Genomic DNA, 25,849 nt, shown 5'->3' on the forward strand with positions numbered 1-25,849 from the left:
ATTGGTGACCATTGCTCTACACCAACAGTCAACTCCTCCCTGCTTAGATCAACCACAAAATAATCACCTTGGAAATCCACATCCCTCCCACCCCACCACCCGCAAAGGTAACCACCATGAAAAACTTCTCCAAAGCTAACTTTGGGCTCCTAAAAACAGAGGTGGCCAACTTCACGGCACCCATGCAAATGGAGAATCGTTGCATGACCGCCGAATCATACACTAATGCACTGTAGGAACACAAATGCATAGATCTTGCCATACCCCATAGAACCAAGATGCTCTCCTCCAAAAATAGGAAGCCAATCTGGTAGTCCCCTGCCATAAACAAACTCTACAACAGGAGGAGGAAACTGATGCAGAAAAAGGTGAAGTCCCAAGACTGGAAAAACTCCCTCATCAGCCTCAACAAAAAGTTGAGATGCCTCATCAAATCCTCTAAAGCTAGCTAAGAAAACAGAACTGCAGCAAGATAGTAAAGACAAGGCCTTCTATAGTTATGTAAATAATCTCCACGGCAATACCCAGATTTTCTCTAAGCTACTGCACAATGGTACCTCCTATACTGAGCCAACAGATATTGCCATTACACTGGCCCACAGATTCAGTGCCAACTTTACCCCTCCCCCCAAAGGACCAATCACAATACCAGTAGATTGCCAGGCACCCAGTATTACTGCTGCACAGGTTAAAATAGTACTGTCCAAGGCCAAGAATACAGCTTCTATGGGACCTGACAATATCCCTGGAGTGACTACAGACCCTGGGAACTATCGCCCCATTAACCTAATGAGTCCAAGATGCAAAGCTATATGTTGTATCATCATGGACTTAATAAACAAGGATATAGGGAATCTCCAAACTCTGGATCCCACACAGTTTGGTTTTGTGAAGGGTAGACCATGCCTGCTCAACTTGGTCGATTTCTTTGAGTCAGTCACCAGAGCTGTGGATGAAGGAAAGGTGGTTCACACAGCCTACCTCGATCTGGCCAAGAACTTTGATACCATTCCCCACTCAGGAATTACAGAAAAACTCAGTAAGCTAGGCATCAACCCCTATATCACTAGGTAGGTTGCAAACTGGCTCACAGATAGAACCCACAGTGTGAAAGTAGCCAACTCCAAGTCATACTGCTGACCAGTCACAAGTAGATTCCCACAGGGTTCAGTCCTGGGTCCTCTCCTGTTTGGTATATACTTCTCTGAAGTCCGGGCCAACATGAAGGGACTCAGGCTGACAAAGTTCACAAACTATTGCAAGTTGGGAGCTATTATTAACTCCCCAAGTGATGTTGACATCCTACAGAAAGGCCTCACTGAGGCCAACGACTGGTGTCAGAACCATGGCCTTAAACTCAATGCCAAAAAATGTGTCGTTATCTCCTTTGGGAAAAACCCAGTTCCCATGAATTACCACATTGATGGTAGTCCACTGAACACAGAAGGCGTTTTAAGACATCTGGGAACACAGGTTGACAGCAACCTCTCTTTCGACCACCACATTGTCACTATAGTCAGAAAGTCCTTCTATGTGGCACATCTCATTACAAAGGGTTTTGCATCCAGGAAGAAAGAGATCATGGTCTCCCTCTTCTCTTCCCTCATTAGGCCAATCATTGAGTACAATGCCCCATTTGGCATGTACCTCACTAGACACCTGCAACAACTGGAGAGGCCGCAATAGTACCTCACAAAGAGGATTCTAGGCCTTAAACACTTGCCCTATATGGACAGACTAAAAAAACTCCAACTATTCTCAGTCTCATATTGCCTACTTAGAAGCGATCTCTGCTCGACTTACAAAGCCATGTCTGACCCAGCTCTGTTAGAAATGCTACATCTAAAGAAATCACAATCCCTCCGCACCACACCCTCCAAGGACCTCAACCTCATTACCACAAACAGAACATGCTGGAGGGACAGGTTCATAACCCAGACACTGCCCATGCTATGGCATAAACTCTCCATACATGTCAAACAGAGCACCTCATTTGCCCTCTTTAAGAGGGATCTTGATGAGTGGATGGGAAATATAAAATTCACCCCGGGATCACTCCAGTGGTTCTACTTAACAGAGGCACTAGGAACAAAGGTCGGGTTTCACGATGCCAGGGTAATCCTATGGGCTAGGCTTGTAAAGCCTCCAGGACAATTAGCCTAGTACACACCTATGAACATATTAGAAAAGGAGGTTTAAACTATGCTGTCAAACAAATATACATATGAACGTCTCATAAAATATTGAATGTTCACAAAAGTGATAAATGTAGAGCAAATCTAAAATGACTTAAAACATGAAAAACTAAAATTATTTTTTTGCAGAGGGACAAGCCCCCCCATGTGCCCCCCCAACCCCACCACACCCCCTGCTACTTATGTATACTAACTCCAAAACTGCACAACAGCAGGGTAAGGCCCTTTCCCTTACTCCAGTGCAATCCGATCTCATGAAAAAGGCTGTTAGCGGAAACTCTGCCTAAAAAAAACATTTGCTCTTTTTGCTCTCTTTTACAGCAGTAAAAAGCATTCGCTCATGCGAGTATTCACTCTTATCTGCAACCATATACATTGTCACACACCTACATATATACACCAGCAGATTCAATAATTATAGATTAAGCTTCCATTAAGGATTAGAGAATTAAGCATGTTTAAGAAAAGAAGATTATATAGGTGACAAATACAAATCTGGAATCCCAGAGACTGTAATATTAATGGTCTAAGTTGACCAAATTCAATACATCTCACACTAAGAGACTATAGCAGACAACAAGTGCATCCTAGGACCCTCTGTGTAGACATGTGCCCTAGGTACCCTGTGTAAATAACATGTACATCCTAGGCCTCCCATGGCTTGGTTGGGATGACATTCAGATTATGTTCTTGCTGGTGCAGTAACACACCAGTTGGATAATTTCTCATGGTCCACAACTCAAGATTCTCCTTATCTTGCTCCTGGAAGATTCGTACCTCCCATGATTACAAAAAAACTTTTTCTCCTATCCCAGTCCTTCACTCTCTCCCATTATCTTCCCTTGATATGTCTAAAAGCTGATACTCTAACATTCTACCAGCATTTCCCCTCTCTCCTGTACCTTAACATGCAGGGTGCTTATTCTGACCCTGCCCACTTCCACTACCCCATTCATAAGATGGCAGCCCTGCATTTCATCTGACCTAACATTCGATCCCCCTTTATCATTTTTAAACAATACATACCCAAGCAACCTCATGTACACCCTTTTTTGTCCATGTTTATGCGACAGCCCCTTTCTGCATCACTGCTTGCAGCTCTCCATCCAAATTACCCGGACTCCTAATAGTAGAAGGTTACATGTTATCTTACCCTTTACAGCTAATTTAACTTTTATAGCCATGTCTTTGTAAATACAGTAAAAAGCTACCCCATCTAATGCTTCCAACAATTTCTGTACAAACTGTGCAAGTTGTATTTTTTTGCAATTGCTGAAACTTTAACTATGTATCTGTACCACAACTTGTTACCTAAATTTATGTTGAAACTGTGGAAATTTTTGAACGGTTGAAACTAAGTTTGTATCTATATAAAATTAACCTTTACTTGAATAGTTGTACTAATGTAACTCCCTGGAGCTTATCTCCCCGGGACTCTACTGAAAATAGACATGCATCCAGTTAGACCATCCCGGTCAACAAATGTAAAATAAAAATAAATAAATGTTGTTAATGCCAATATCTACCCTCTTTTTCTGCATTACTGCCTGCAATCCCCTCTTCTAATCACCATTGTCCCTTCTGGACTAAAGATGAATCCTGCTTCTGTCACACTGCTGGTTCTCTGTTGTCCCCTGCCCCCCCTCCCCCATCTTCCAACCAGTCCTGAGCACTCACAGTCCTCCCTTGTCCACTAATGTAGCCAGCTGTACTCCCCATTGGCAACTAATGCAGCCAGTTATACTCCAATTTTCTACTTCCTTGGTGCATTGGCTGGTGATGCATGTAATACTTGTGAGAATAATACCTTCCACACCTTTACCCAAGTGTCTCTTTACTACCTCCCTGGCCATACTTGCTGCTGTCAACTATCTTCTCTCATATGTCAATGATATGCAAATGCAACACAACATTCATCCATCCCTCCCCTTCAAAGAAACTTCCATCACTACCTCAAACATCATGCCAAGAATGAGGCCTAAAACTAATTTGACTGTCAGATGTCATGACTCACCTTGGATAAGCCCCAAGACCAGTTTAATTGTACTTTGGTATCCCTATCTGTATTGTTAAGACTCGATCACCTAAGCAACTGAGTCTTCAATCACAAACCCTTCTTTTTCTCCATACACCAAACTCCACTGTCCTTCTCTTCCTGCCTCATTTCCCTATCCCATCTACCACCTTTCCACATTTCCCTCCTCACTGCACTTGTTGCTGTTCTGCATGCACAGCCCTTTCCATCTCTTCTGCACTCCTTCCACAATCTATTTCAACTGTACTGGCCTTTTCATCTTTTAGCCAAGTGCCCAGCCTCACCCAGTTCCCTCATGCTTTCCATATAATAGCTTCTACATGACCACCTCTGGCTCCATCACTGCTTTGTCATTTGTTACTGCTGTGACCCACCTGTCTTCTCAATCTTGCCATCCTACTCAATGCACTCTCGTTCATGGCTGCATTTTCATCCTTCTCCCTTTACCTTACTCTGTACCAACCACTTGCCTGTACTTTTCTGACAATTTCTGACTGTCTTCCCCAATACCATTCCGTGTCCTAACTGTTTGCCTGCCTCCTCCCAGGTCCAAGCATACCTTTTCCTGCTGTAACAGTCCACCATCACCTCTAGCTTACATATTCTCCTCTAAAATTCACCCATTCTTATATAGACCCCACTTCCTCTGCCATCCCTATGGTCCGACCCAAACCACAACTCTAAACTTGGAGCACATCACCTGTCTCTGTCGCTCCCGCATACGTTACCCAACCCATTGTCTTTTTTTGTTTTCTTTATTTTTGCAGCCTTCACTTTTTTCCACTTCTCATCTGTATGTACATACATTTATGTATAATGCAGACATTATGGCACAGATGTCCAACAGAATGACAGTAACACTATGATTCTAAACAGATAAACAAGTTATTACATGACCACTATATCATAAAGACGAAAATCTTAAATATTTTTGATTAGGGGTACACAGCATTACAATATGTTCAAGGGGGAAATATCACACCCCAGTAAAGACTACAACCCTTCACCATTGTCAGGAGTGCAGCACTAACAGCAGAAGACTGAAACTGCGCAGCACTAACAGCAGAAGACTGAAACTGCCCAGTCTCTCTTCCCTCTGGAATGCTGCACTCATTTTAGCAAGAGCATACTCAGTACTTCAAAGCAAGCATTGAGTTCTGCATCACAGCATGTAAATACCACCCCTCTAACACAGACACAAACACACACTCTAAATTCTGCAAGCTAACCTCATTAAAAAACTTATGTTTAAGCTTAACCCATGCTGACTGTTGACCTCCTGCCACAACTGACAGCTCCACAAGTCTCTGTTCTTATAAATTAATGCGTACTTCCAGTATCTTTGAACTCAAGAAGTCAACAATAACTGGCCTTTACTAAAAGCTGGTCCTTCAACTAAATTCATTGAATGGTTGGTCCTGTTTGGAAATTTCTGGAAAATTTGTACACTTTTAGGTTTATTATCACACTGGCACAGCTGCTGGATTTAGCTTTGTGACGGTTAACAAGGATTTTATTCTTAGTGTGATACTAACAGAGGATTATGAATAGATTCCCAATCATGAAGCTCAACATATAAGTAAAATCTGACATCCATGTCAAGAACATAATTTGGTTACAATTAGAAAGACACAACTGACATTTTTTTTAAATAATACACATAGCTATAGCTACTATTCTGATGTACTAATAGCTGCGGAAAAAGTGTGGGAGTGCAAAGTGTTTTATAGCCTTGAAAGCTGTAAAAGCTTATCTCTGCCAGACAGACAGTCCACTGTCCTGCTCTCAATCAAATGCCTTTAAACACTGCTAGATATTTCACTCCAACATCTTTTTTGTGTGTACACACGAGACTAAGCTTACTACCCTACTGGATCACAGATTTAACTAATTTGTGAAATCTTCTAAGCTTCCTGGGATAATGTTGGACAACAAAATTCAAGTATGGTTTCCATAAAAAAGTACTTTCCATACAAAGAGTACTCAGAAGTTTGGCATGCTACATGTGGGCAAAGCTTTTATGATGGACTACAATGCATATGCTTTCCTACTGCCCAGTTTCCTGGACTCGTCCTATCAGTTAACCAACCTTTTCATGGTCACCAATCAAACTTCACTTAGCACACAAACATAATCACGTGTTTTGCTGCTTGTATAACACAATGTGGAGCCAAAAATACACTTCTCTGCTTAGAATTTCTTAAGTAACCAACACTTGTCCAATTAATACATTACCTACTCTCACCACCAGCTATTATCTAAAACACTAACTGGAAATAAATGAACCTTGTCATTCTGCTGGTCTTCTTTTAAAAGTAAATCTACACACCAAAAGACAAGGTGGCTGACCATTTTCATTGACAGTACAGAACAATGGATTAAACATTCCCTTAACACATGAAGGCCTACCTCCAAAGCAGCAAAGTAGCACTACTTCCTCCTCTTGCATTCACTTACTATCTCTCTTTGCACATTTTTTCCATAAAATGTACACAACATATTAGCTGATCCGAGGTTCTTTGGCCTTGTTTTTTTATATCACCCTAAAACAGATACCAGGCAGGTTGGTAAGTGTATATTCAGAAATTCTGCTTGTACTTAATTATATTTGTCTAACAAGATCTACACGAATGGTTGCCAAGCCCAATTCTATTTAATTTCTTGTTCAACTTTCTCTACCAATGAAAGCCTTTAACATAAGCATATTTTGATATTACCTCAACTTTGGTACTTTTCATTACAGATACAGAACATGCAAATATGTTTGTTGAAAAAGATCAGCACATGGGTACTAACAAAATTGCTTTGAATTTAATATAAAAAACACAGTTCTGCAGACATTGTAAAAAAAAAAACAGTAGATTTGACTACTTTCTATAAGTGCTATACATACTTTCTTGTAAAGCTAAATTTATTATACTATAAAACGAAGGAATTTTGAATTTTTTCATCTACACACAAGGTTTGACCGGCTTTTTAAGCCAAATCAGCATAGTGCAATAAAGAAACAAACTAAGACAAGCAGGTATTTTAAGTTGTAAACATCAAGAAGCCCACTTCACCCTCAAGCCACAACTACTACTGACTAAGCTACCAAAGCCTTTTAGAAAACTGACCCACAGAAAATAAAAAAGGTAATCAACTCTTTCAAAAGGAATTATGAAACTGCTAAAATAGAATATACCAAGACACTGGAATTTATGCATGGTGTTAAACTGCAGAAAAAAAAATAAATAAATAAATAAAAACACACTCTACTTATTTGCAGATCTTGACTTGGCTGGACACATTTTAGGTGATGTACAACAAAAATATATAAATAAATAAAATCAAACTAACAGCAAATGACAACACCAAAGCACAAGCAGAGTACACAGAGCTCAAAAATCATAGCTTTAGGAGACGGACCTTGGAAGAAAAATACCAGACGCACAAGTAAATGGACCTTGCAATGGAAAAAATACTAAAAGAAATAACACTCATTTTTGGAGTTGCACTGCAAGCTATAAGAAATCCATGTTATATCACTGTTCAGTTATCAATATATGTTTATATGTTATGTCTCTGCTGCTCATTTTTGCTTTAGGAGGTTGCAACTTATTCTTGAAATACAAGTCCATTTATAGGATGCCCGATATGTTACAGACACACACTTTGCAGCACCACGGTCTCTCATATTTTTTTACATAATTAATGATCTTACTTTTTGCACTACTGCGTGGTTTAATTGCTGTTCTACTCTTCCTGTAGCTTTCAAAATTTATGTGAACTCTTTCAACAGAAAGATTTATATACTTCTTATTAAGGACCCATTCACATGAACTTACTTTATCCTTCAGTACAGTCAGACTGCAGTGAAGTAGAATTCCTTTGAGAAACTATATTACTGTAAATATTCCCACAGTCCAATTCTCAAGAGTATAAAAAGCTGGGTCTTCAGGTTGGTAGCCATGAAGGCAGATCACAATGCCTGGCATTAGAGTTGCAAACTCCTAATGTGCAGTGTTATCCCTGTTCCAAAATTTAATAATCTAGTACAAGGTAGCTTGACATCTGTGGATAACTTTATTCCACAGAATCTAACATGCATACTTGTTGTGAAGTGTTTTGACAAGGTAATAAAGATTTACATTTTTAACACAATATCTTCTAGGCTGGAAATATATTAGCACGGTTTCACTGTGAGTTGTTCTTGTCAAACTACTCAGCTTTTACAAGAAGCACTGGACACAGAACTTCCAGTGGATGTGATCTATTTAGATTTTCAGAAAGCTTTTGATCTATTCTTACAGAGGAAAAGTTTGAAATTAACGTACAAGAAAAATGTCAATGAAACTTAGCAAAGAGACTGAAAATATCAGCTTAAAATTGGAAACACCATCTCAAAAATTAAATGAATTAACTCAGGGGACTGTACTAGGCCCTACTTGATTTACCATTTTCATGTCCAGCTTTCTCTTATCTACAGAAACATTGTTAATTAAGTTTGCAGACAACTCAAAAATCAGGTCAGTGGTCACAAATGCTTACGCAATGTAATCTGGACAATTTGAAGGTCTGGTCTAGGGTATGTCATATGGAGCTCAACGTAAAAACAACAAAAAAAAAAAATCAATTCGGACCGTATCCTAAATTTTAAAATGTTTACATAATGACAAATATTGGGCACTGATGAGAATTAACCTTAGGGGACATTCATACGTTACTAGAACAAAAAAGACAAGCTTGTGGATATAAAGATTCATATTACCAAGAAAAACATTTCACTACAGGGCAAGTATGTTGTGGAATACCTTGCTACTTCATATCAGAAGAACAGAAACCCTTGCAGCAAGATCTGGACAAGTGGTCATGTATCGGATAGTCTATGACCCTACCTTAACAGGTAGCAAAACCCTTTGAAAGCCTTTGTAAGTAAAGACAGTGAACATAAATGTGAGTTAGGGGGTTAACTGGAGGCAATTAGTTTTTAGGGTATGGTAGCTTAAGCAGTTCTCTGGACTACTTGACTCTTTCCATCAGTGCCAGGTTTCGTCCCTGATATTTACTGAATTCTTTGTGGCTTATGTTAACCACTTGTAAGGAAGGATTTTTTTTTTAGTTTGAAAAATCTATGCAGAAAAAGGCCAATAAAAACTGGAACTTTGTAGTGACATTAGTAGGTCTAATGCTTCTACAGGACATGTATATAGAGAAATTAGCTATCAGTGAACAGTTGCCAGTTTCTAATCTTTAAGGTTAAGAACAGACTTTGGATTAAAGGGAAACAACTTTTCTCCTGTGAATGACTAGGAGGGGATGTTGGATCAGTGGTTTCTAAGTGAATTAGAAAAGACCAGTGGTGGTGAACGTCTCCTTGGGAATAGGATTAGATCCAGAAGGGGGTTATTAGTTACTGTGTGAGGCTTCATTAGTTCTAAGACCAACTGGGTTAAGTTACACTGGGTAGCAATGGACTGCAGTTGCTTGTATGACTTGCCTAGTTGATTTAAACTGAACCCTACTAGTTTAGAGTGATATATGGAAACATGAAAAGTCTCTTGAAAGACTGTCTACAGGTGAAAATTGTAAACCACAAGGATATCAAGCTTTGTGTGGTGACCAATTTTAAACTGCACAAGAAGCCAGCTTGGGACATCTCACCATGTGTGCATGCTAGGTTTACATTTGACTAGTAAGGAGTATACCTGCACCACAATCTGTTTCATTACTGGCCTGTTACCACACAAGTTGCTGAGAAGGCCAAGAATAAGCTTTTAGCTGAGTTTCTGAATTAACGGCATGCTTCTAGAATTACTTAAACATACTGCTGTATTTAGTACAGTTGTTTTAATTTTCATTACTGAATAAGTTTTTTTAATCCAGTATTTGATTAATTTGCCTGGGAGTTTCACCATCATGGGTTGCTGCAATGGTTTGGTGGCAGGAAAACTGTGGAAACTGCAGTTTCTGTATATGCAAATAAGGAATGGGATGCACACCCTCTGCACTGCAGAAGATTAAGTAGTACAGATAAAGATACACAAATAAATAAATTAGGTGATGGGGTTAGTCCCACTAGGCTAGTAATGTATTTTCAAGGTAGGCCCAAGGTGATCTTTATACTACTGGGGAAATTTTGCCAGGGCATCAGGGAACTTCCCCTACTAGTAGTGTAGGGGGACGCATTTGTGTGTAATGCTTGTGGCTTCCTGTTTCCATTCCAGGGCACTTAGACGGCCTGGAGAAACAGGGAGCAGGATGAAGTCCACCGAGTTAATGTGAGGACAGGAGATGCAAGGTTTTTTGATAAGTGAAATAGCTTAGCCTTTATGTAACAGGCACAAAAAAATGTACGGATTTAATGGAGAACTCCAGTATACCAAAGGGAATGGAAAAGAAAGATGACAATGGTGCAGTGGCAGATTCGGAAAACATAATCCAGCAAAGACTGTTTGAAGGAGATGGGGAAAGTCAGCAAGAATGTACGGTTTCAACCATCCAATCTGGAAGTTTGCAGGATATTTATTTAAAAGAATTAGTCAAAGTGAACTGGAGAGTGATGTGGCAGCTTTGTGGGGAGATATAATGGAAAAAAAATCAGCAGGAAGATGGAGAAAAAATAATAACAAAAAAAATGTATGCACAGGCAGTGAAGAGTGAGAAAAAAAAAAAAAAAAAAAAGGATGATGAAGTGAAGGAAATTAGGAAAACATTTACAGTTTGAGTGAGCAGTAAGAAAGAGGTAGCACCAAATAGGAATGAAGTATGGGAGTCTGTGATTGTACCACTGGGCATAACTGCAAAAGAGGCAAGCACATTTATTCTAATTAATAAAGAGACTTTTTGTGAATAAACATTTGAGACTGGGCAAGCTATGGAAAATTTCATAGAAAATTATGACAAAAGAAAAACTAAAAGCCCGTGGTCAGGTTTTGCGGTACAATCATTTTGCATACGAACAAAAAAATAAATTTTAGTTCAATTTAGAAATGAAGTCAAAGGGACTTTTTTTGTAATGTTTCTGATGTTTTCCATAAGAAGAGAGTTTGGGGTTTAATAAACAACTGAAGTTTCTCTTTTGTTGTACAATTCATGGTCATTTGGTTTTCTACTTCCCGTTATACTTGGTTCTGGCAGGGACTGCTAGCTCCATGCTTTTTTCTACATGGATGTAGACTTAAGTGAAGTTAAGGTCAGGATTGGTACAGCCATAAGTGAATTTTAACATTTCATCATAGAGTAGGTTGAGACTGGCACATAGCCAGGTTTGCTGCACGGGCTTTTTGGATTTTAAAGGAGAAAGTCAAAAGTCTGTAGTAAAGACATCACTGGTGCAGGAGAGACCAGAGAAGTACAGCAAAAGATCACCATATTTGTGGGAATCAGGTGAAAAATATGGTGTCTTTTAGTAGGTCTGTTTACCGACTGCTCAAGAGTGTTTTTGTTCATCAGGTCTTGGAATTTGGGGGAATATTTTGTACTTAATATTTTGTCATAAGGGCTTTGCTTATCATCATCCTGAAAGATCATTTTACCTGACAGTGAATAGGCCTGGCACCACAGTTTCTAGTGTGTCTGTGTCACACTTACTTGAAGAGAATGTTACTATCACCATAGGTTGGTACTAGGCTATCGGCCCTAGGACCTATAACAAGCCTAGCCATAACAATTCCCTGGCTATTTCTTCCCACAATATTTACTTCCCTGGAACCCTGTCTAGCAGGACGACTGATGTGATCCCCAGGGTGACTTTCCTATCTCCCATCCAATCTTCAAGGTTCCTTTTGAAGAGGGCCAAAGAAGCGCTCTGCTTGACATGTATGGGCAGTCTATTCCAGAGTCTGGGGAGTCTCTGGGTCAGGAACCTATCCCTCCAGCATGTTTTTTCATTGTGATGACAAGGTTTAGATCCCTGGAGCGTGTGGCTTTGAGGGATTGGGATTTCTTTAAGTGTAGCATGTCCAACAGCTCTGGGTTTGACATGGCCTTGTATGTTAAGCAGAGTTCGCCTCAGAGTAGATGATATGCGACACAGTATAGCTGGAGTTTTTTTTACATGGTCAGCATAGGGCATCTGCTTTAGGCCTGTGATTCTTTTAGTATACTAGTTATATATCCTCTCTTCAAAATGATTGCAGTCAGCATAGGAAGTAATGCTGACTGCATTTTAAAACATATCCAAAGCAAATAAAATTAAGACATTTAAGTTAAGTAGGTAACAAAAAAACTCTAATGATCCAAAAAATTAGACTGCATTACAGAATTAGTCAATAGCAAGAAACCTTCACAACCATTTGGAATAACGCTGGCCTTCTGGCAGCATAGTCTGGGCAAAATTATGTATAGCATGAAGTTTTACATCAAAGCGCATGAATCCAGAGCTTATCTAAACAATTCTCTCTTGGTTTGTGATTTACTGTGGAGTTGCCTGGTAGGAGAAGCTTTATTTGAATTTAGATTTTATTTCTTACCACTGTTTTTTTTACTGTTTACAAGAAGGAAGGGATAGCTTGCAAAAAAGAAGACTTACTTTGCATTACATTTTGTTGTTTTCCCTTTAATTTTCACTGTTTGTTGTTAGAAAGGGATAGGTTGACTACAGGCAAAGTCTAGGTGACCTAAGGAACCTACTCAACTGTAAAGTCACAGAGACTGCAGACCGGACAAAAACAATCTTGTCTTGGTTTGTGATTTATTGACCTTTACTGTAAAAAGAGGTGCAACTGTGAGTAATACTGAGCAGAAGCCACTGTGCACATTCGCATGTGACAAAGAAATTCCAGCTTTCTTTAGTATTAATTGTACAGTGTTTGTGTGATTTTTGTCAAAGAAGTTGGATTTAACTTCTCTTTGAATTCTGTGGTAACTGATTATAATTATTATTTTCTTTTACAATTTTTTTACTTATTTGAAACTGAATATGAATTCCTTAAATAAGTATGCCATTAATGATTTGCTAAAGCACAATTACATTGTACAGTGTAATAAATGTTATGTATATTTAAAAGTAACACCTCATAACAGTAGTGATATGTGGTCCTTGTGTCAAAAGCTAGACAATTTGCTTACCATTATTAGTAGTACAGCTAGACTTTCTGGTGATGATTGCACTTGTGCAATTGGCATGGCTTGGAGAAAGTACAGTTGTACACACTTACCATAAATGTAAATGTTCGAGTGTATTCACTGTAGCACTCATCACCTGTGGGTTATCCCTGCTATGGTAGCCCTCGGCCGGCCCAGATACCATACTCAATGTTTTTCTGCGTCGGCTGCTGTCGCTTGTTGACTGACGTCAGGTCATCAGTGCTATAAAGCAAGGCAGCCGACGCCATTACATCAATTTTTCTTGCCCTAACCAGTCAGAAGCCCAAGGAAATATGGTAAAGTGGTCCTGGTGGCTAAAGGCCACCATAAGAAGCTTATGTCTCCCTAAGGAAAGAGGATATAAGGGGGAAGGAGGGAGGGAAACCAAGACAGCAACAGTGAATACATTTGAACATCTACTTTTATGGCAAGTGTACATAACTGTACTAGGTTCTTCATGTTTCACGGATGCAGTCATCACCTGTGGGAGGATACGCAAAGCTGAGGAGAGGGGTGGAAGGATTAGAGACCTAGGCATAGGTATGTATGCCCTGCAAAACTGCAGAGGCAAACCCTGCCCTAGCCTTAGAGAAAAGAGGTAGGTGGTAATGGTTTGTAAAGGTATGGACAGAGGTCCAGGTGGCAGCTTCCAAGATATCCCTGATGGGAACTCCTCTGAGGAATGCTGTGGAAGTGGAGGCTGCCCTAGTGGAATGGGTATGAATAGACTTAGGGGGTGGTTTCCCATGTAATCTGTAGTAGAAATGGATACAGTGTGATATCCACTTGAAAATGGTTTGCCTGGAAATAGGCTTCGCCTCTGCCCCTGGGCCAAAGCTGACAAGAAGCTGGTCTGTTTTCCTGAAGGGTTTACTAATGGTCCGGGTAGACTCAGAGTTGTCTGTGCATGTTTAGTAAGTGCAGAATTCTTTCCCCCTTGTTTTGAGGGTTAGGGAAGAAGGTGGGTAGATGTATGGCCTGGTTGAGAGTCACATTAGATACCACCCTGGGCATAAAGGAGGGGTTAGTCCTCAGGAAGACCCTGTCTGCATGGAAAATGATGAAGGGCTCAATGGCCATCAGTGCCTGAAGTTCTGAAACTGTTCTGGCCGAGGTGATAGCTAGTAGGAAAGCACTCTTCCAGGAAAGGTATTTCAGTTCTGCTGAAGCAGCAGGTTCGAAGGGAGGTAAAGTTAGTTTTTCCTAAACAAAATTCAGTTCCCAGACTGGTGTGGGTGGCCTTCTGGGAGGTCTGATATTAGAAGCCCCTCTGAGGAATTGTTTAATCAAAAGGATGTGAGAACAGGGGCTGGTCTATATTGAAATGAGCTGAAATGGCTGAGGCATGGACTTTAATAGAAGAGAAGGAGAGGCCACTATTGAGTAACTCCGCTAGATAGTCCAGGATAAGAGGGGCGGAAGGTTGTGAGGAACTGCCCCCTCTGGACTGGCTCCAGGAGCAGAAACTTTTCCATTTCCGTGTGTAAGATTTTCTGGTGCTGGGCCTTCTGGCCTCTGTGATAATGTCTAGGACCTGTTTGCTTAACAGTGGCCACTTGTTTGCTTTTAGAGCATTAGCCATACTGACAGTTTGAGAGTCTGCAAGTCTGGGTGCAGCATCCCCCCCCCACCAGAGTCATGAGGTCTGAACAGGGGAAGCTGCCTGGGAGGCTGTGATGTCAGGCTGCGCAGTAAGAGGTACCAATGCTGTCTGGGCCAATCTGGAGCAATGAGGATGGCCTTTGGTCACTCCTCCCCTATCTTGATCAGTACTTCGGGAATAAGAGGCAGAGGAGGAAACGTGTACACAAAGAAGTTGTTCCAGGGGAAGGTCAAGGCATCCACCTTCCACTCTAGGTGGCGATACTCCCTGGTACAGACTTTTTTTAGCTGGTGGTTCCGGAGTTCCCCACTCCTGAGTGACTTGCAAAAAGATTTTTATGTGGAGCTGCCATTCGTGGGGGTCCAGTCAGTTTCTGCTTAAGTGGTCTGCCAGGGTGTTGTTGATCCCTGGTAGGTATTGGGCTATTAAGTGTAATCCCATGGAGGAGGCCGTCAGCCAGAGGTTCATGGCTAGCCTGCACAGAGGGTAAGATTGGGTCCCCATTACTATGGTGTTGTCTGCTCTGATAAGGAGAACCCCTGGCCTGAGATGGGGTTTGAAGGTTGTCAGAGCCTTTTGTACTGTCATCACTTCCTTCTGGTTGATGTGCAAGGGAAGGTGCTGGGCACCTGCCTGCTTAGTGAGTGCCCAAGCAATCTCTGAGGCGTCGGTGGTGACCGTCTGCCTGGAAGGGCAGAGAATGAAAGGAAGACCCTTGTTCTTAGCACATGCCCCTGCTCACCAGAGAAACTCAGCCCTTATACAGGGGATCAGAGTGAGAGAGCTCTCTAGAGGCTAAGAGTGCTGGCACCAAAGGTTCTTTAGATACCACTGAAGTTCTCATGTGTAGCCTGGCCAGAGGAATTAGAAGGATGCAAGATGCCATGTACCCCAAGGCTTGCAGGAACTTCCTCACTGTGAGGTGACTTCTGGAAGCCAGCTGGGTAAAGCAGAGAGGCTGGAAGCTCTGCTTTTCCGGGGATAGGAAGGCCAATTGGGATGCTGTGTCCAGCAGTGCTCCCAAGAAAATGATCCTCCTGGAGGGTGCTTGCTTTGATTCCTTCTCGTTGATGGTGAACCCTAAGTAAGTTAGGAGAGTTTAGAGGTCCTGGGGCAGCTTTCCTTTGCACTCTGCCTAAATGAGCCAATCATCCAGATAAGGGTAAATCTGTATATTTCTCTGAATGCAAACTGCTATGGGTAGGACTAAGCATTTGGTGAAAACCTTGGGAGCAGTAGATAAGCCATAGGGTAGCGCAGAGAACTGAAAGTGTTGTGAGCCTGCTCTGAAGCTCAGGAATTTCCTGCAGAATTCCCTTATGGGGATGTCGAGGCAGGCATATTTTAGGTCTAGGGTCACTGACCAGGCATTTTTTTGTCAGCAAAGGCAGCAGCTGCTGCAAAGTTAGCCTTTTGAATTTGGGGACCATCAGGGAGGTGTTCAGAATGGATATACCCAGGATGGGGCACCAAGTGCCCTCTTTTCTGGGAACAAGGAATAGTCTGGAATAAAAGCCTTTGCTTGTTTGACCTGCGGGAACAGGTTCTTCTGCCCCCTGGGATATGAGAGCTTGGACTTGTTTCAATGCCTCTGCCACTGATTTGGAGGAAAGTCTGGGTACCCTCTTGGAATTGGGAGTTTGTTGAAAGAGAATTTGTATCCCTGACCTGATCTTGAAGACCCACTAGTCCTTTGTTACAGAAAGCCAATTTTCTTTGCAGCTTTTGGTGAATGAAAGGAGGGAAGAGGGGGAGAGGGAGTCATTGAGAGTTTTTGCCATAGAAGGATGGCTTAGAACTCCCTGCCTTTGGGGTGGAATTGGTTCACTCTTTGGTTCTCTGCTGTTCCTGGGATAGGGGCCTGGGTGGTCTGTCCCTTTGGGGCTTACCTTGCCCCTATCTGCTAGGTGCTAGAAAAGACCAGTTCTGAGAGGGAAAATTCCTGCTGAACCTAGGAGGATGAACCTGAAAAAAAATATTTTACTGTTTGCATAGATTTTGCTCTGTCTTCCATCTTTTTAAGCACCTCTTCTGATTTTACTCCAAACAAGCATTCCTTATCCAAGGGTGCATCAATTTAGACTGGACATGATCAGGGGAGAGGTTGTTCCTTCAACCATGCATGTCTCCTAATGACCGATCCTGACACTGCTGCCCTGCTTGAGGCTTCTAGTGTGGGATATCCACAGTGTAATGAGTGTTTGGCCACTTGACAAGTAGAGTGCAGTAAATCTGCTAACTCTTTCGAATTGGCACAGTCAGGAAAGGTAGAAATATTTTGCTTTAATAGTTCCAAAGTGTGTTGTTGATATTTTAACATATGGAACTTGAGAGTTGAGTGCTCTGACAGCTAAGGTTGCAGAGGTGTATACTTTTTTAACCCATCTGTCTAGACCTCTAGAATCCTTGTCACAAGAAATAAGATTCTTTACAGAACTAGCCTTAGCTCCCTTAGGTCCCTGTGTAATGACCTCTGGGTCTGCAGTAGGATTTCTGTACAGGTATTTGTGAGAATCCGGTACTCTGCAATACCTGTCAGGTTTACTGGGAGCAGGTGGGAGGGTGTCGGGGACTAAGCTGGATTCATGGAAAACATCATCCACGAGTTCTACGATAAGGGGGATGGTCAGGGGCTGTGCTGGGGAAGGTCTAGAAACTCTTAGTCTTTTCTTAGACTGAGATAAGTCTTTTCTTAGACTGAGGGAAGTCTTTTCTTAGACTGAGGGAAGTCCTGAGACTCCCAGTGGAAATGTTCCCCGAGGGTGTGAAGGGTTTCCCCAAAAGGAAAGGTCTTCTGGTGGGGAGGCAGAAGGAATAGATTTCTCTGCATTTGAATCCTCATAAGCAGTCAGAGGTTGTCGTTCCTGTTCAAAATCTGAATAATCAGATTCCGCAGAATCCTGCTCTGTCATTAGTTCAGAAGAAGGGTGTCTTTTCCTTTTAGAAACTGTGGCCTGACTACCCCTGATAAGGGAGATAATATCCTCTGCCATCTTAAGCATTTGGGCGTGGGGTGGTGGAGCAGGAGTAAGAGGGTGCCTAGAGGTAGATTTTCTAGGAGTGGCCTGGCTTCTAGGCCCAAGAGTATCCATCAGTTTGAGAGAAATGGTAGTCGGATGAGAAGACGTCTGTTTTTGTCTACAATTGGTAGTGCAAAAGGCATCCTCGGAAGCTGGTGCCTGCATCGTGGCTCCGGACCCAAGAGGCAGAGACGACCAAAGTCTTGGAAGACAAGGAAAATTTCTGTGGCATACCAGACTCTGAAAGGGTCTCAGTAGAGACTTGCGTAGATATCGTATTGGGCATCAGGGGCTGCGAGAGCACCTCACTGAATTCCGGAGAACTTATGACCTGCTTAGCCTTGCGTGGTCTGTCTGTATCTTTATCTCTACATTTTTTCAGAATTTCTATGGATTGTTGGCCGACTGATGCCATTTCGGAATGTGAAGATGGAAGATGAAAATACCGGTCTACAATACGAGCTCTACGACAAATGGTTCTAGAGTTAAAGAGGGCACAGAAGTGGCAACGGGGACGTCGGGGTCTGGGCCTAAACAAGTGACGCAGTATGAATGGAAGTCTCGGTGTGGGATCCGCTTTCCACTGGCGAAACAATTGTTAACTTTTTCAGTGATCGGTTAGTGCAAGAAAAAAAGGATCCCCGACAGGGTACTTAGCTTTAGACATTTTCAGCTGTAATTCGAGCTCTGGTAGCGACCAACTGGCATACTTGTGAACTGCTTCTGCTATGGGCTCCACAGCAAGATGTAATGGTGTCGGCTGCCTTGCTTCGTAGCACCGACAACCTGACGCAAGTCAACAAGCAACAGCAGCCGATGCAGGAAAAACACTGACTCTGGTATTTGGGCCGGCTGGGGGCTACCACAGCAGGGATAACCCACAGATGACTGCAACAATGAAACAGAAAGAACATCTGTTGTTGGCATGTTTTAATATTGCTACACACTCAAGTGCGCTAGCTTGCACAGCATTTGAGCTGTTTTAACCGATTTTCTGGAAAAAAAAAAAAACAAAACAAAAAAAGTTCTAAGCTTGTTTCCTGCATTTCCTCTAACTAGTCTTTTCTGGGTTGGAGGGAAGCCTTCTAGCTTATCAGCGGGAGTGGTAAGCACTAGGTAGCCTATCTTGCACAAGAGGAATGGTTTCTGGCCCAGAAATTGTAGTTTATTGGCAGTTTGGGCAGTTTTTCAATCCCTTTCAGCTTTCTGGTTTAAAAACCCGTGTTTGCGCTTATTTAAGCTCCGTGCAGCAGTGCCGAGCTGAGGTAAACTATTACTGGTGCCAGAAAGTCTGCTCTTCAGTTTTTCCCTTAGATCTTGCTAGTTCTTTCTCTCTTGCACTTCAAATAGCCTAATTGCTTTGCACTTCAACAGGTTTTGGTAGCAATTACTGTAGTACACAAGTGCTATCAGCACTAGTCGTTCTTTACTGAAATACCTCCAAAACGTAGTAGTAGTTATGAACACCTCTCCTGGCATGATTAAAGGGCAGTTCCCTGTGCTTTCTTCTATTAACCTGGTGCACTTGGGCATTCTGAGGCAGTGTAGCAACTGCCTCATATACACATACAACCCTCTCCTCTTACCTCCAAACACTCAGACTTATGAGAGATGCACTTATATCACCAAATTGAAAGCTATGCACTCTCCAGCCAAGACCGGACTAGCTGGTAAAGAGGATAAGGTCAACACCTGCACCACACCACATGGAACACAAAGCCCTCCAGAACACCCACTATCACAGCTCTCACATAAAAACACAAACCACACACCCACTTTCTCAGAGGCTCTCAATAGAAATTTACTCAAAACGCAGAAACCTCCAAGACAGAAATGCACTCGACCACCACAACACATCACAAACCAGAGAACACATAGCTCACCTCCAGTGTGCCCCTCAACCTAAGCCTCTAAGGCTAAACATCTTGCCCAATACACTAATCATAGGATTATTCAATAGTGAGGCACAAAGATGTCCCACTCACTAGGTTAAATAAGGAGAAGGTAACAGTCAGCTATCAGGTGCCAAAATCCGACACATAAACGCACTCAGGTCACGCCACAACAAGTACAAGTATGACTCTGTCATTGTCCATGTGGGTGCGAGTGACCTGAGATGCACCTCCCTGGACTACATGAAAAGAGACATGGTGGAGCTCTCGGATTATGTGGCCCAGGCAGGTATGACACTAGCCCTGAGCATTATCCTACCATCACCTAGAATGATACCGCAGTACAAACAAAAATGATTGACTTCAACAACTGGCTATGTTTCTGGTGTCATTTTAAGGAGATCCAGTATCTGTCTGCTTGGGATGACATGATTGACAGACCTCGATGCTTTGCCAGAGATGGCCTGCATCTGTCACCCCTGGGTTTCCAGGTACTGGCTAAGGCTCTTGCCACCCCTATAGTGCCTTTTTTAGGCAGTATTCCAAAGACCAAATTGCCACCATAGCTGCTATAAATAAATGCAATCTGAGGGTCATGCTGCTCAATGCTAGAAGTCTAAATCTCAAGATGCACTCACTAACCACTCCTCAAAATGGAGAACATTGACATTTGTGCTGTAACTGAGACCTAGTTTAAAGCGGCAGAAAGCACCCCTGCGCTACCAGGCTATAACTCATTCCACACCTTTCAGCCGCAAAACATGGACCAAAGCTCCAAAGGCAATGGTGTCTCCACATTCACAAAGATATGCACACTTCCCTTCCAGACTAGTAGCCCAGCATAACACATCTGAGATACTTCAGGTACAACTAACATTATAGGTCACCAACCATGTCCCTAGACTTTCACACCACGTTCCTAAGCATCCGGGAATCAATCAAGGTCGAACCCAACACTAACATACTAGGTGACTTCAACTACCCCTCCATCAACTGGGAAAACTATTCAAGCACCAATACACTGGCCCAACGCTTCCTGAAATTCATCAATTCCAATGCCCTGGACCACCTCATTCTGCCCCCACTAGAGGAAGCAACATCCTTGACCTAGTTATTACTAACATGGACGACCGTAGCTCTACACCAAAAGTCAATCCCTCCCTGGTCAGATCCAACCATAAAGTAAACTAAACTGTTAAAGAGTACACTAAGTGAGTAGGCAGTAAATGCAAGTAATCATTTAGCAATAAAGTTGATAAAGTCCTTAACAATAAATTTTAAGTGAGAAGAGTATCAACTAAACATATTAACAGTAAATTTGTTGCTACATTACAAAAGTAAGTAGAGACAATTTTAAATGTTGTGGTCATGACAGGTCTCTTTCTGAATCTCCAATTGTAGAACACATATATTTTCTAACGCATAGTTCATTGGTGAGTAAACATTTTCTTAAATTTTCTCTAATTTTTATGTTTTATAAATATTATAATTCTGATCCGACAATTCTATCAGGTTAATCTCACTGATACATTTACATATGGCATAATATTTGGCCGTAAGAATGACTGAACCATTTCTCCAGAGGTGGCAAGTTGCACTTTAAATTTAAACTTTTCTACTAATTTATTCCAAAAAGAAGCAACCAGCTCACAGTCCCAAAGAATGAATTTTAAATTTACAATTTTTTCTTTGTAGCACTGACATATTGAAGAAAAGGGTACTTCAAAATATCTTAATTTAGCTAGGTTCAGACACACATCATAAATAACGTGGTGCAGATTTGCAAGTCTGTAAGAAGAAATTAGGTAAACTGTAGAAAACCAGATTTGTCACCAGTTAATAGTAACATTGCCTTTTGTAAGTAGTTAATTAAATATATGAAAAATATTACCACATCAAGTAAGTTACCAAAGGACTGCTGTAAATTTTATTTTTGAAAATTAAAATGTCATTTTAAATCAAACTGAAGGTACTAAACAAGGGTATTGTACTGGTTATCACAGAGATTCTTTGGAAAGGTGACCTCTAGAAAAGGTATTCAGCATACCATATGTTTTTGTAAAATGTATTCGGTACTAGCCAAGCAAAAAATCCCCAGATTTAAGGCATATGTTACTGAATCTAGATAGAATGGGAAAGTTTAAAAAAGCCTGGACTCACTGTAATGTTCAGATTACTTGTAAGAGGTTAGACATATGATACCTCTCAACCTCTTAAAGCAAAAAATCTAGACAAAGCTTGACAAAATGGGGGTACAAATAGGGACATATTTTAAATATTATTCTTATAAACTTAGAAAGTTGCTAGAGTAACAAGATTTGTTTTAATACACATTTTCTGAGGGGGTTAAAGTCTGAAACTCAAACGTATGTAATTCTTTAGTGACTACAATCCTGAGATCATCCCAGTGATTTGCCAGGAAATAAAAGAGGAACAGGCCAAAAATATGAGCCAAAAATCTAGACATGCTGTGAAAATCTGTACGGTTGAGAAGTACATTTGCCCTCCCAAGGAAAACTTGACAATTGTGTTTACTCATCTTCAGCATCCATGCTGCCATTTAATTAATGAAAAAAGACATGTTAATCTACAGCTTAGTGTAGGGCTTCCCACAGGTAATGATGTGTGCACACCAAGTACAAGAACTATTTGTTATAGGGCAGAATTCCACTTCAGAGAGATCTGCTATAAAGCTGAAATTTGTTAAAATGGAATGGAGAGTGTAGAGGGAAGGAAAGTCAAGACTGAAGCATAATATTTCTCAGTACAACAAATCTAGACATTATGATGGCATTAAAAATATGGTGGACAACACATTACACAATCATCATGGAAAACTTTCAGAACTACTACTTTTTACAGCTTTGAACATTAAGCTTTGCACAGTGTATTTAGTCCTTGAAAGAAATGCTCTTTCCTTACTCATGACTTTCTTCAGGTCATTACTAAAGCAAAAGGTTGCAAAAATGCTCTAAAATACCTTGCAGAACAGCTAGAATTCCTTGGTCGGGGGGGGGGGGGGCTAGCACACCAACTCTCTTGATTTAACTGTGGAGGAAATAAATGAATTATCACAACACAGTTTTTGCTGCATCTTTGTGATGTCAAACACATGGCCACAGCCACAACCCTTACGTTCTACACTGGGACATCTGAAAAGAAAGCAGCTGTGCTAAACAGTATGATTTCCAGGGGACATTCCTTTTTCTCATTTGAGGCAAATCTTTTGTATTTCAATAACTGACTGGAAGGCATGGTTTCCAACACAACTACTCATTAAGGAACACATTCAAAATCAAAAATTCCACAGGCAAAGCATAAAAATTAGTTGAATCTTCACCTGACACTTCCTTGACCTGAAGTGGTATTGAAATAATCATAAAGAAACCCTTACAACTTAGGGGCTGTGAAGAACAGTTTCGTATTTGGATAACCAGACAGATACCATAGCTTCTATCAGTCCTACTTAAAGTTCTCAAAAGCAAAGAGTTCACAGTGGTAGCATAAAATTAGTCCAACAGTCCCTGAATAAGCCATCCATGACTTCAGGTACTTCAGAAACTACCATTTTATTTTGTTTAAATTTGTTAGTCTCAGTAGAACTCTAATCAGAAAAGAACAATTTCAGTCTCACCCCGGGAGATCCGAGACTCAGAAAACTTCACTGACATGGGAGGGGGTGGGGGCAGAGAGGACCCCCATGGTCTGGGAAACAAAGTGAGAGTTGCTAAAACAAACTCATTGCAGTCTCACTGACCATCTGTCAAAAGCTTTACAGGTTCATAGATTAGTACCAAGCTAACTGCCCTTGCAAGCCATTTTAAGCCTAGCCAATTATCCATTGTGAGACTCAAACCCCACACCTTGTAAGGCAAACACCTTAACAATTAGGCATCCCTTTACTACTACAAACAGCACAATGAAAGGACTGAACTTCCAAAACACAGACAATAATCTTGGCATGACACTAAAACATAGTAACACAGACAAAAAACTTGGCATGACACTAAAACATAGTGAGGAATTAAAGAATAATTTGTTTTTTGTTCTTCTCATGAAAGACAGTCCATAAAAATAGAATACAATCTGGGGCATTTAATGCACAAAGCTATGGATCTCAATATAGCCTAATTTCTAGCAAGTCCTTCAAAATGTCACAGCACATTACTAGAGAAGGATTTGTCAGACATCATTTTTTGTATTCAGATAATTATAATACTGATAAATGTTCCCCACCCTCAAGTCTTAAATATGCATCTCTCCAAATTCTCTCCCTACAAACAGCTGGTGCCCACCACCCCACCCCACCCCACCCCCAACAATCACAAAGGCCATTTTTGAGGAAATTCCCTCCTATAAATATGTTGTGTACAAGGATTATACAGGGGGCTTCTTTAGCAAGTCCTAGATAATACGAACTCGGAAAAATGGAGATGAACAGAGCCAGCCATCATTTTTAATTGCATACTGACGATTGCTTTCTGAGATCCACGTTTGGGATTACCAGGAATGTGAAAAAGCAATGGAAACACGCTGAAAAATAATCGTACTTTGCTGGACGGACTCTCGTCAACTAACAAGCAGTCATGGGTCGGTACAACAAAATGCAGCAGCTGACACAAAAATACCGCAAACAGATGAATGTTAAAACAGGACAGCACAAAATCCACCTTATTTAAAGCGCACGGAACACAACTCATGTAACAAACTACATGCCTGCTAGTGTCAATCCTGCCCCGCCAAATGGGGATCTGCTGTCAGAGATTTAATGCTGAGCCGCCTTTATTTATGGCCACACACACATACATTACATCACAACCATACACAGTTGTACCAACACTGCAGGAAGCTCCCTGTCAGGTTAAGTAGGTGTCACAATCCGTGAAAACCCCACAGGAGCAGTGACAACGAGGCGCTAGGAAGGGACATGTAGTGACAGTAACTGGGAAGCCCTCAAATCCGCCCTTCCATCACCTACCTTCTCCTGGGCTCGGGTGAATTTCTTCTGCACGTTGATTGCCAACTTCCCAGCACTTACGCCTCCTTTGCCCAACTCAGCCATTTTGTTTCCCAGTTAAAATTTATCTGCGATCATCAAGAAGAAAAGCAGGACAAGGAAAGCCGTGAACCGCAGAGACACACAATGAGCCCAACCCCTCGGAGTGACAGCTGTGTGTAAGGACGGCCTTTTAAAGAAATAGTGCGCAACTAACAGCAAAGCAGAACACTCTGCCAGAGTCTGACTCTGACAAGTAGCACAGGCAAATCTGCATCACTACAGTCCAAGTATACAACCTGGACAATCCCGTCACCCCTGACTCCAGTCCACTCAAGAAAGGCTTCTGTACAAACACAAGGAGTTCACACATCTCCCCTGAGAAGTAAAGCAAAAAAAAAGAGAAACTTTATATCCAACGTTGCTGCATTTCACTTGAGCACAATTCTTAAAGCCATACATTGGAATACATTTTTGAAGACGGTAAGGAGATAGTTTTAAGTAAGAAATAAAAGTACCAGACAGATGGGTAGTATCATATTTCACAAACGCCCTTGACTTTCATGAATTTCCCCGATTTTTGTCAGAATTTTGCTTTGTCGTGTAACTGGCTATTTTTGGAGGAAAGACGGTGGATTATTCAACTAAATGTATTAATGACAGTAATTAGATTAACTCACATGATGCATTTTAATTTGCTTTGTTTTATTCTGTCAGCATCTCAAATTAATAATGTTAATATTTTAAAAAGTGCCAATGATTATTGTTATTATTATTATTAAAGTTGGAAAATAGTAATGTGAATCATGAATTTGTTTTCTTTATAAAAACTACCTAAGTACTTTTTCTGTTTTGTTGTTAAATGTTTCCTCCATTTTTTTATTCAGCTTAGAGTTCCAGAACAGATATTCTGGATGAGCAGGTTTTCCTGAGACAATTTTAATTTCATGATTATCTAATACCGGCTTATAAAAGGTACTACAAATAACTTACTGTAAAACATTCTGAATATAGTTTAGTGAATGTTTTGTCTTGGAGA

The 25,849-nt window shown here is 41.1% G+C and overlaps 1 protein-coding gene across 4 annotated transcripts in view; it reads right to left on the bottom strand.

The window, feature by feature from the left end:
• BIN1 (bridging integrator 1) overlaps positions 1 to 25,560 on the bottom strand; it is a 2,421,789-nt gene extending 2,396,229 nt beyond the window's left edge. For all 4 annotated transcript variants that reach the window (XM_044060666.1, XM_044060667.1, XM_044060664.1 and 1 more), the window contains exon 1: positions 24,793 to 25,560. In XM_044060666.1, the coding sequence (XP_043916601.1) occupies positions 24,793 to 24,876 (84 nt within the window). In that variant the 5' untranslated portion in view covers positions 24,877 to 25,560. The remainder of the gene's footprint in view (positions 1 to 24,792) is intronic.
• Positions 25,561 to 25,849: the final 289 nt, after the last annotated feature.

Source organism: Protopterus annectens, chromosome 2.part0 (genome assembly GCF_019279795.1).
Source record: "Protopterus annectens isolate FY-2018-M chromosome 2.part0, PAN1.0, whole genome shotgun sequence".
Lineage (NCBI taxonomy): Eukaryota > Metazoa > Chordata > Ceratodontiformes > Protopteridae > Protopterus > Protopterus annectens.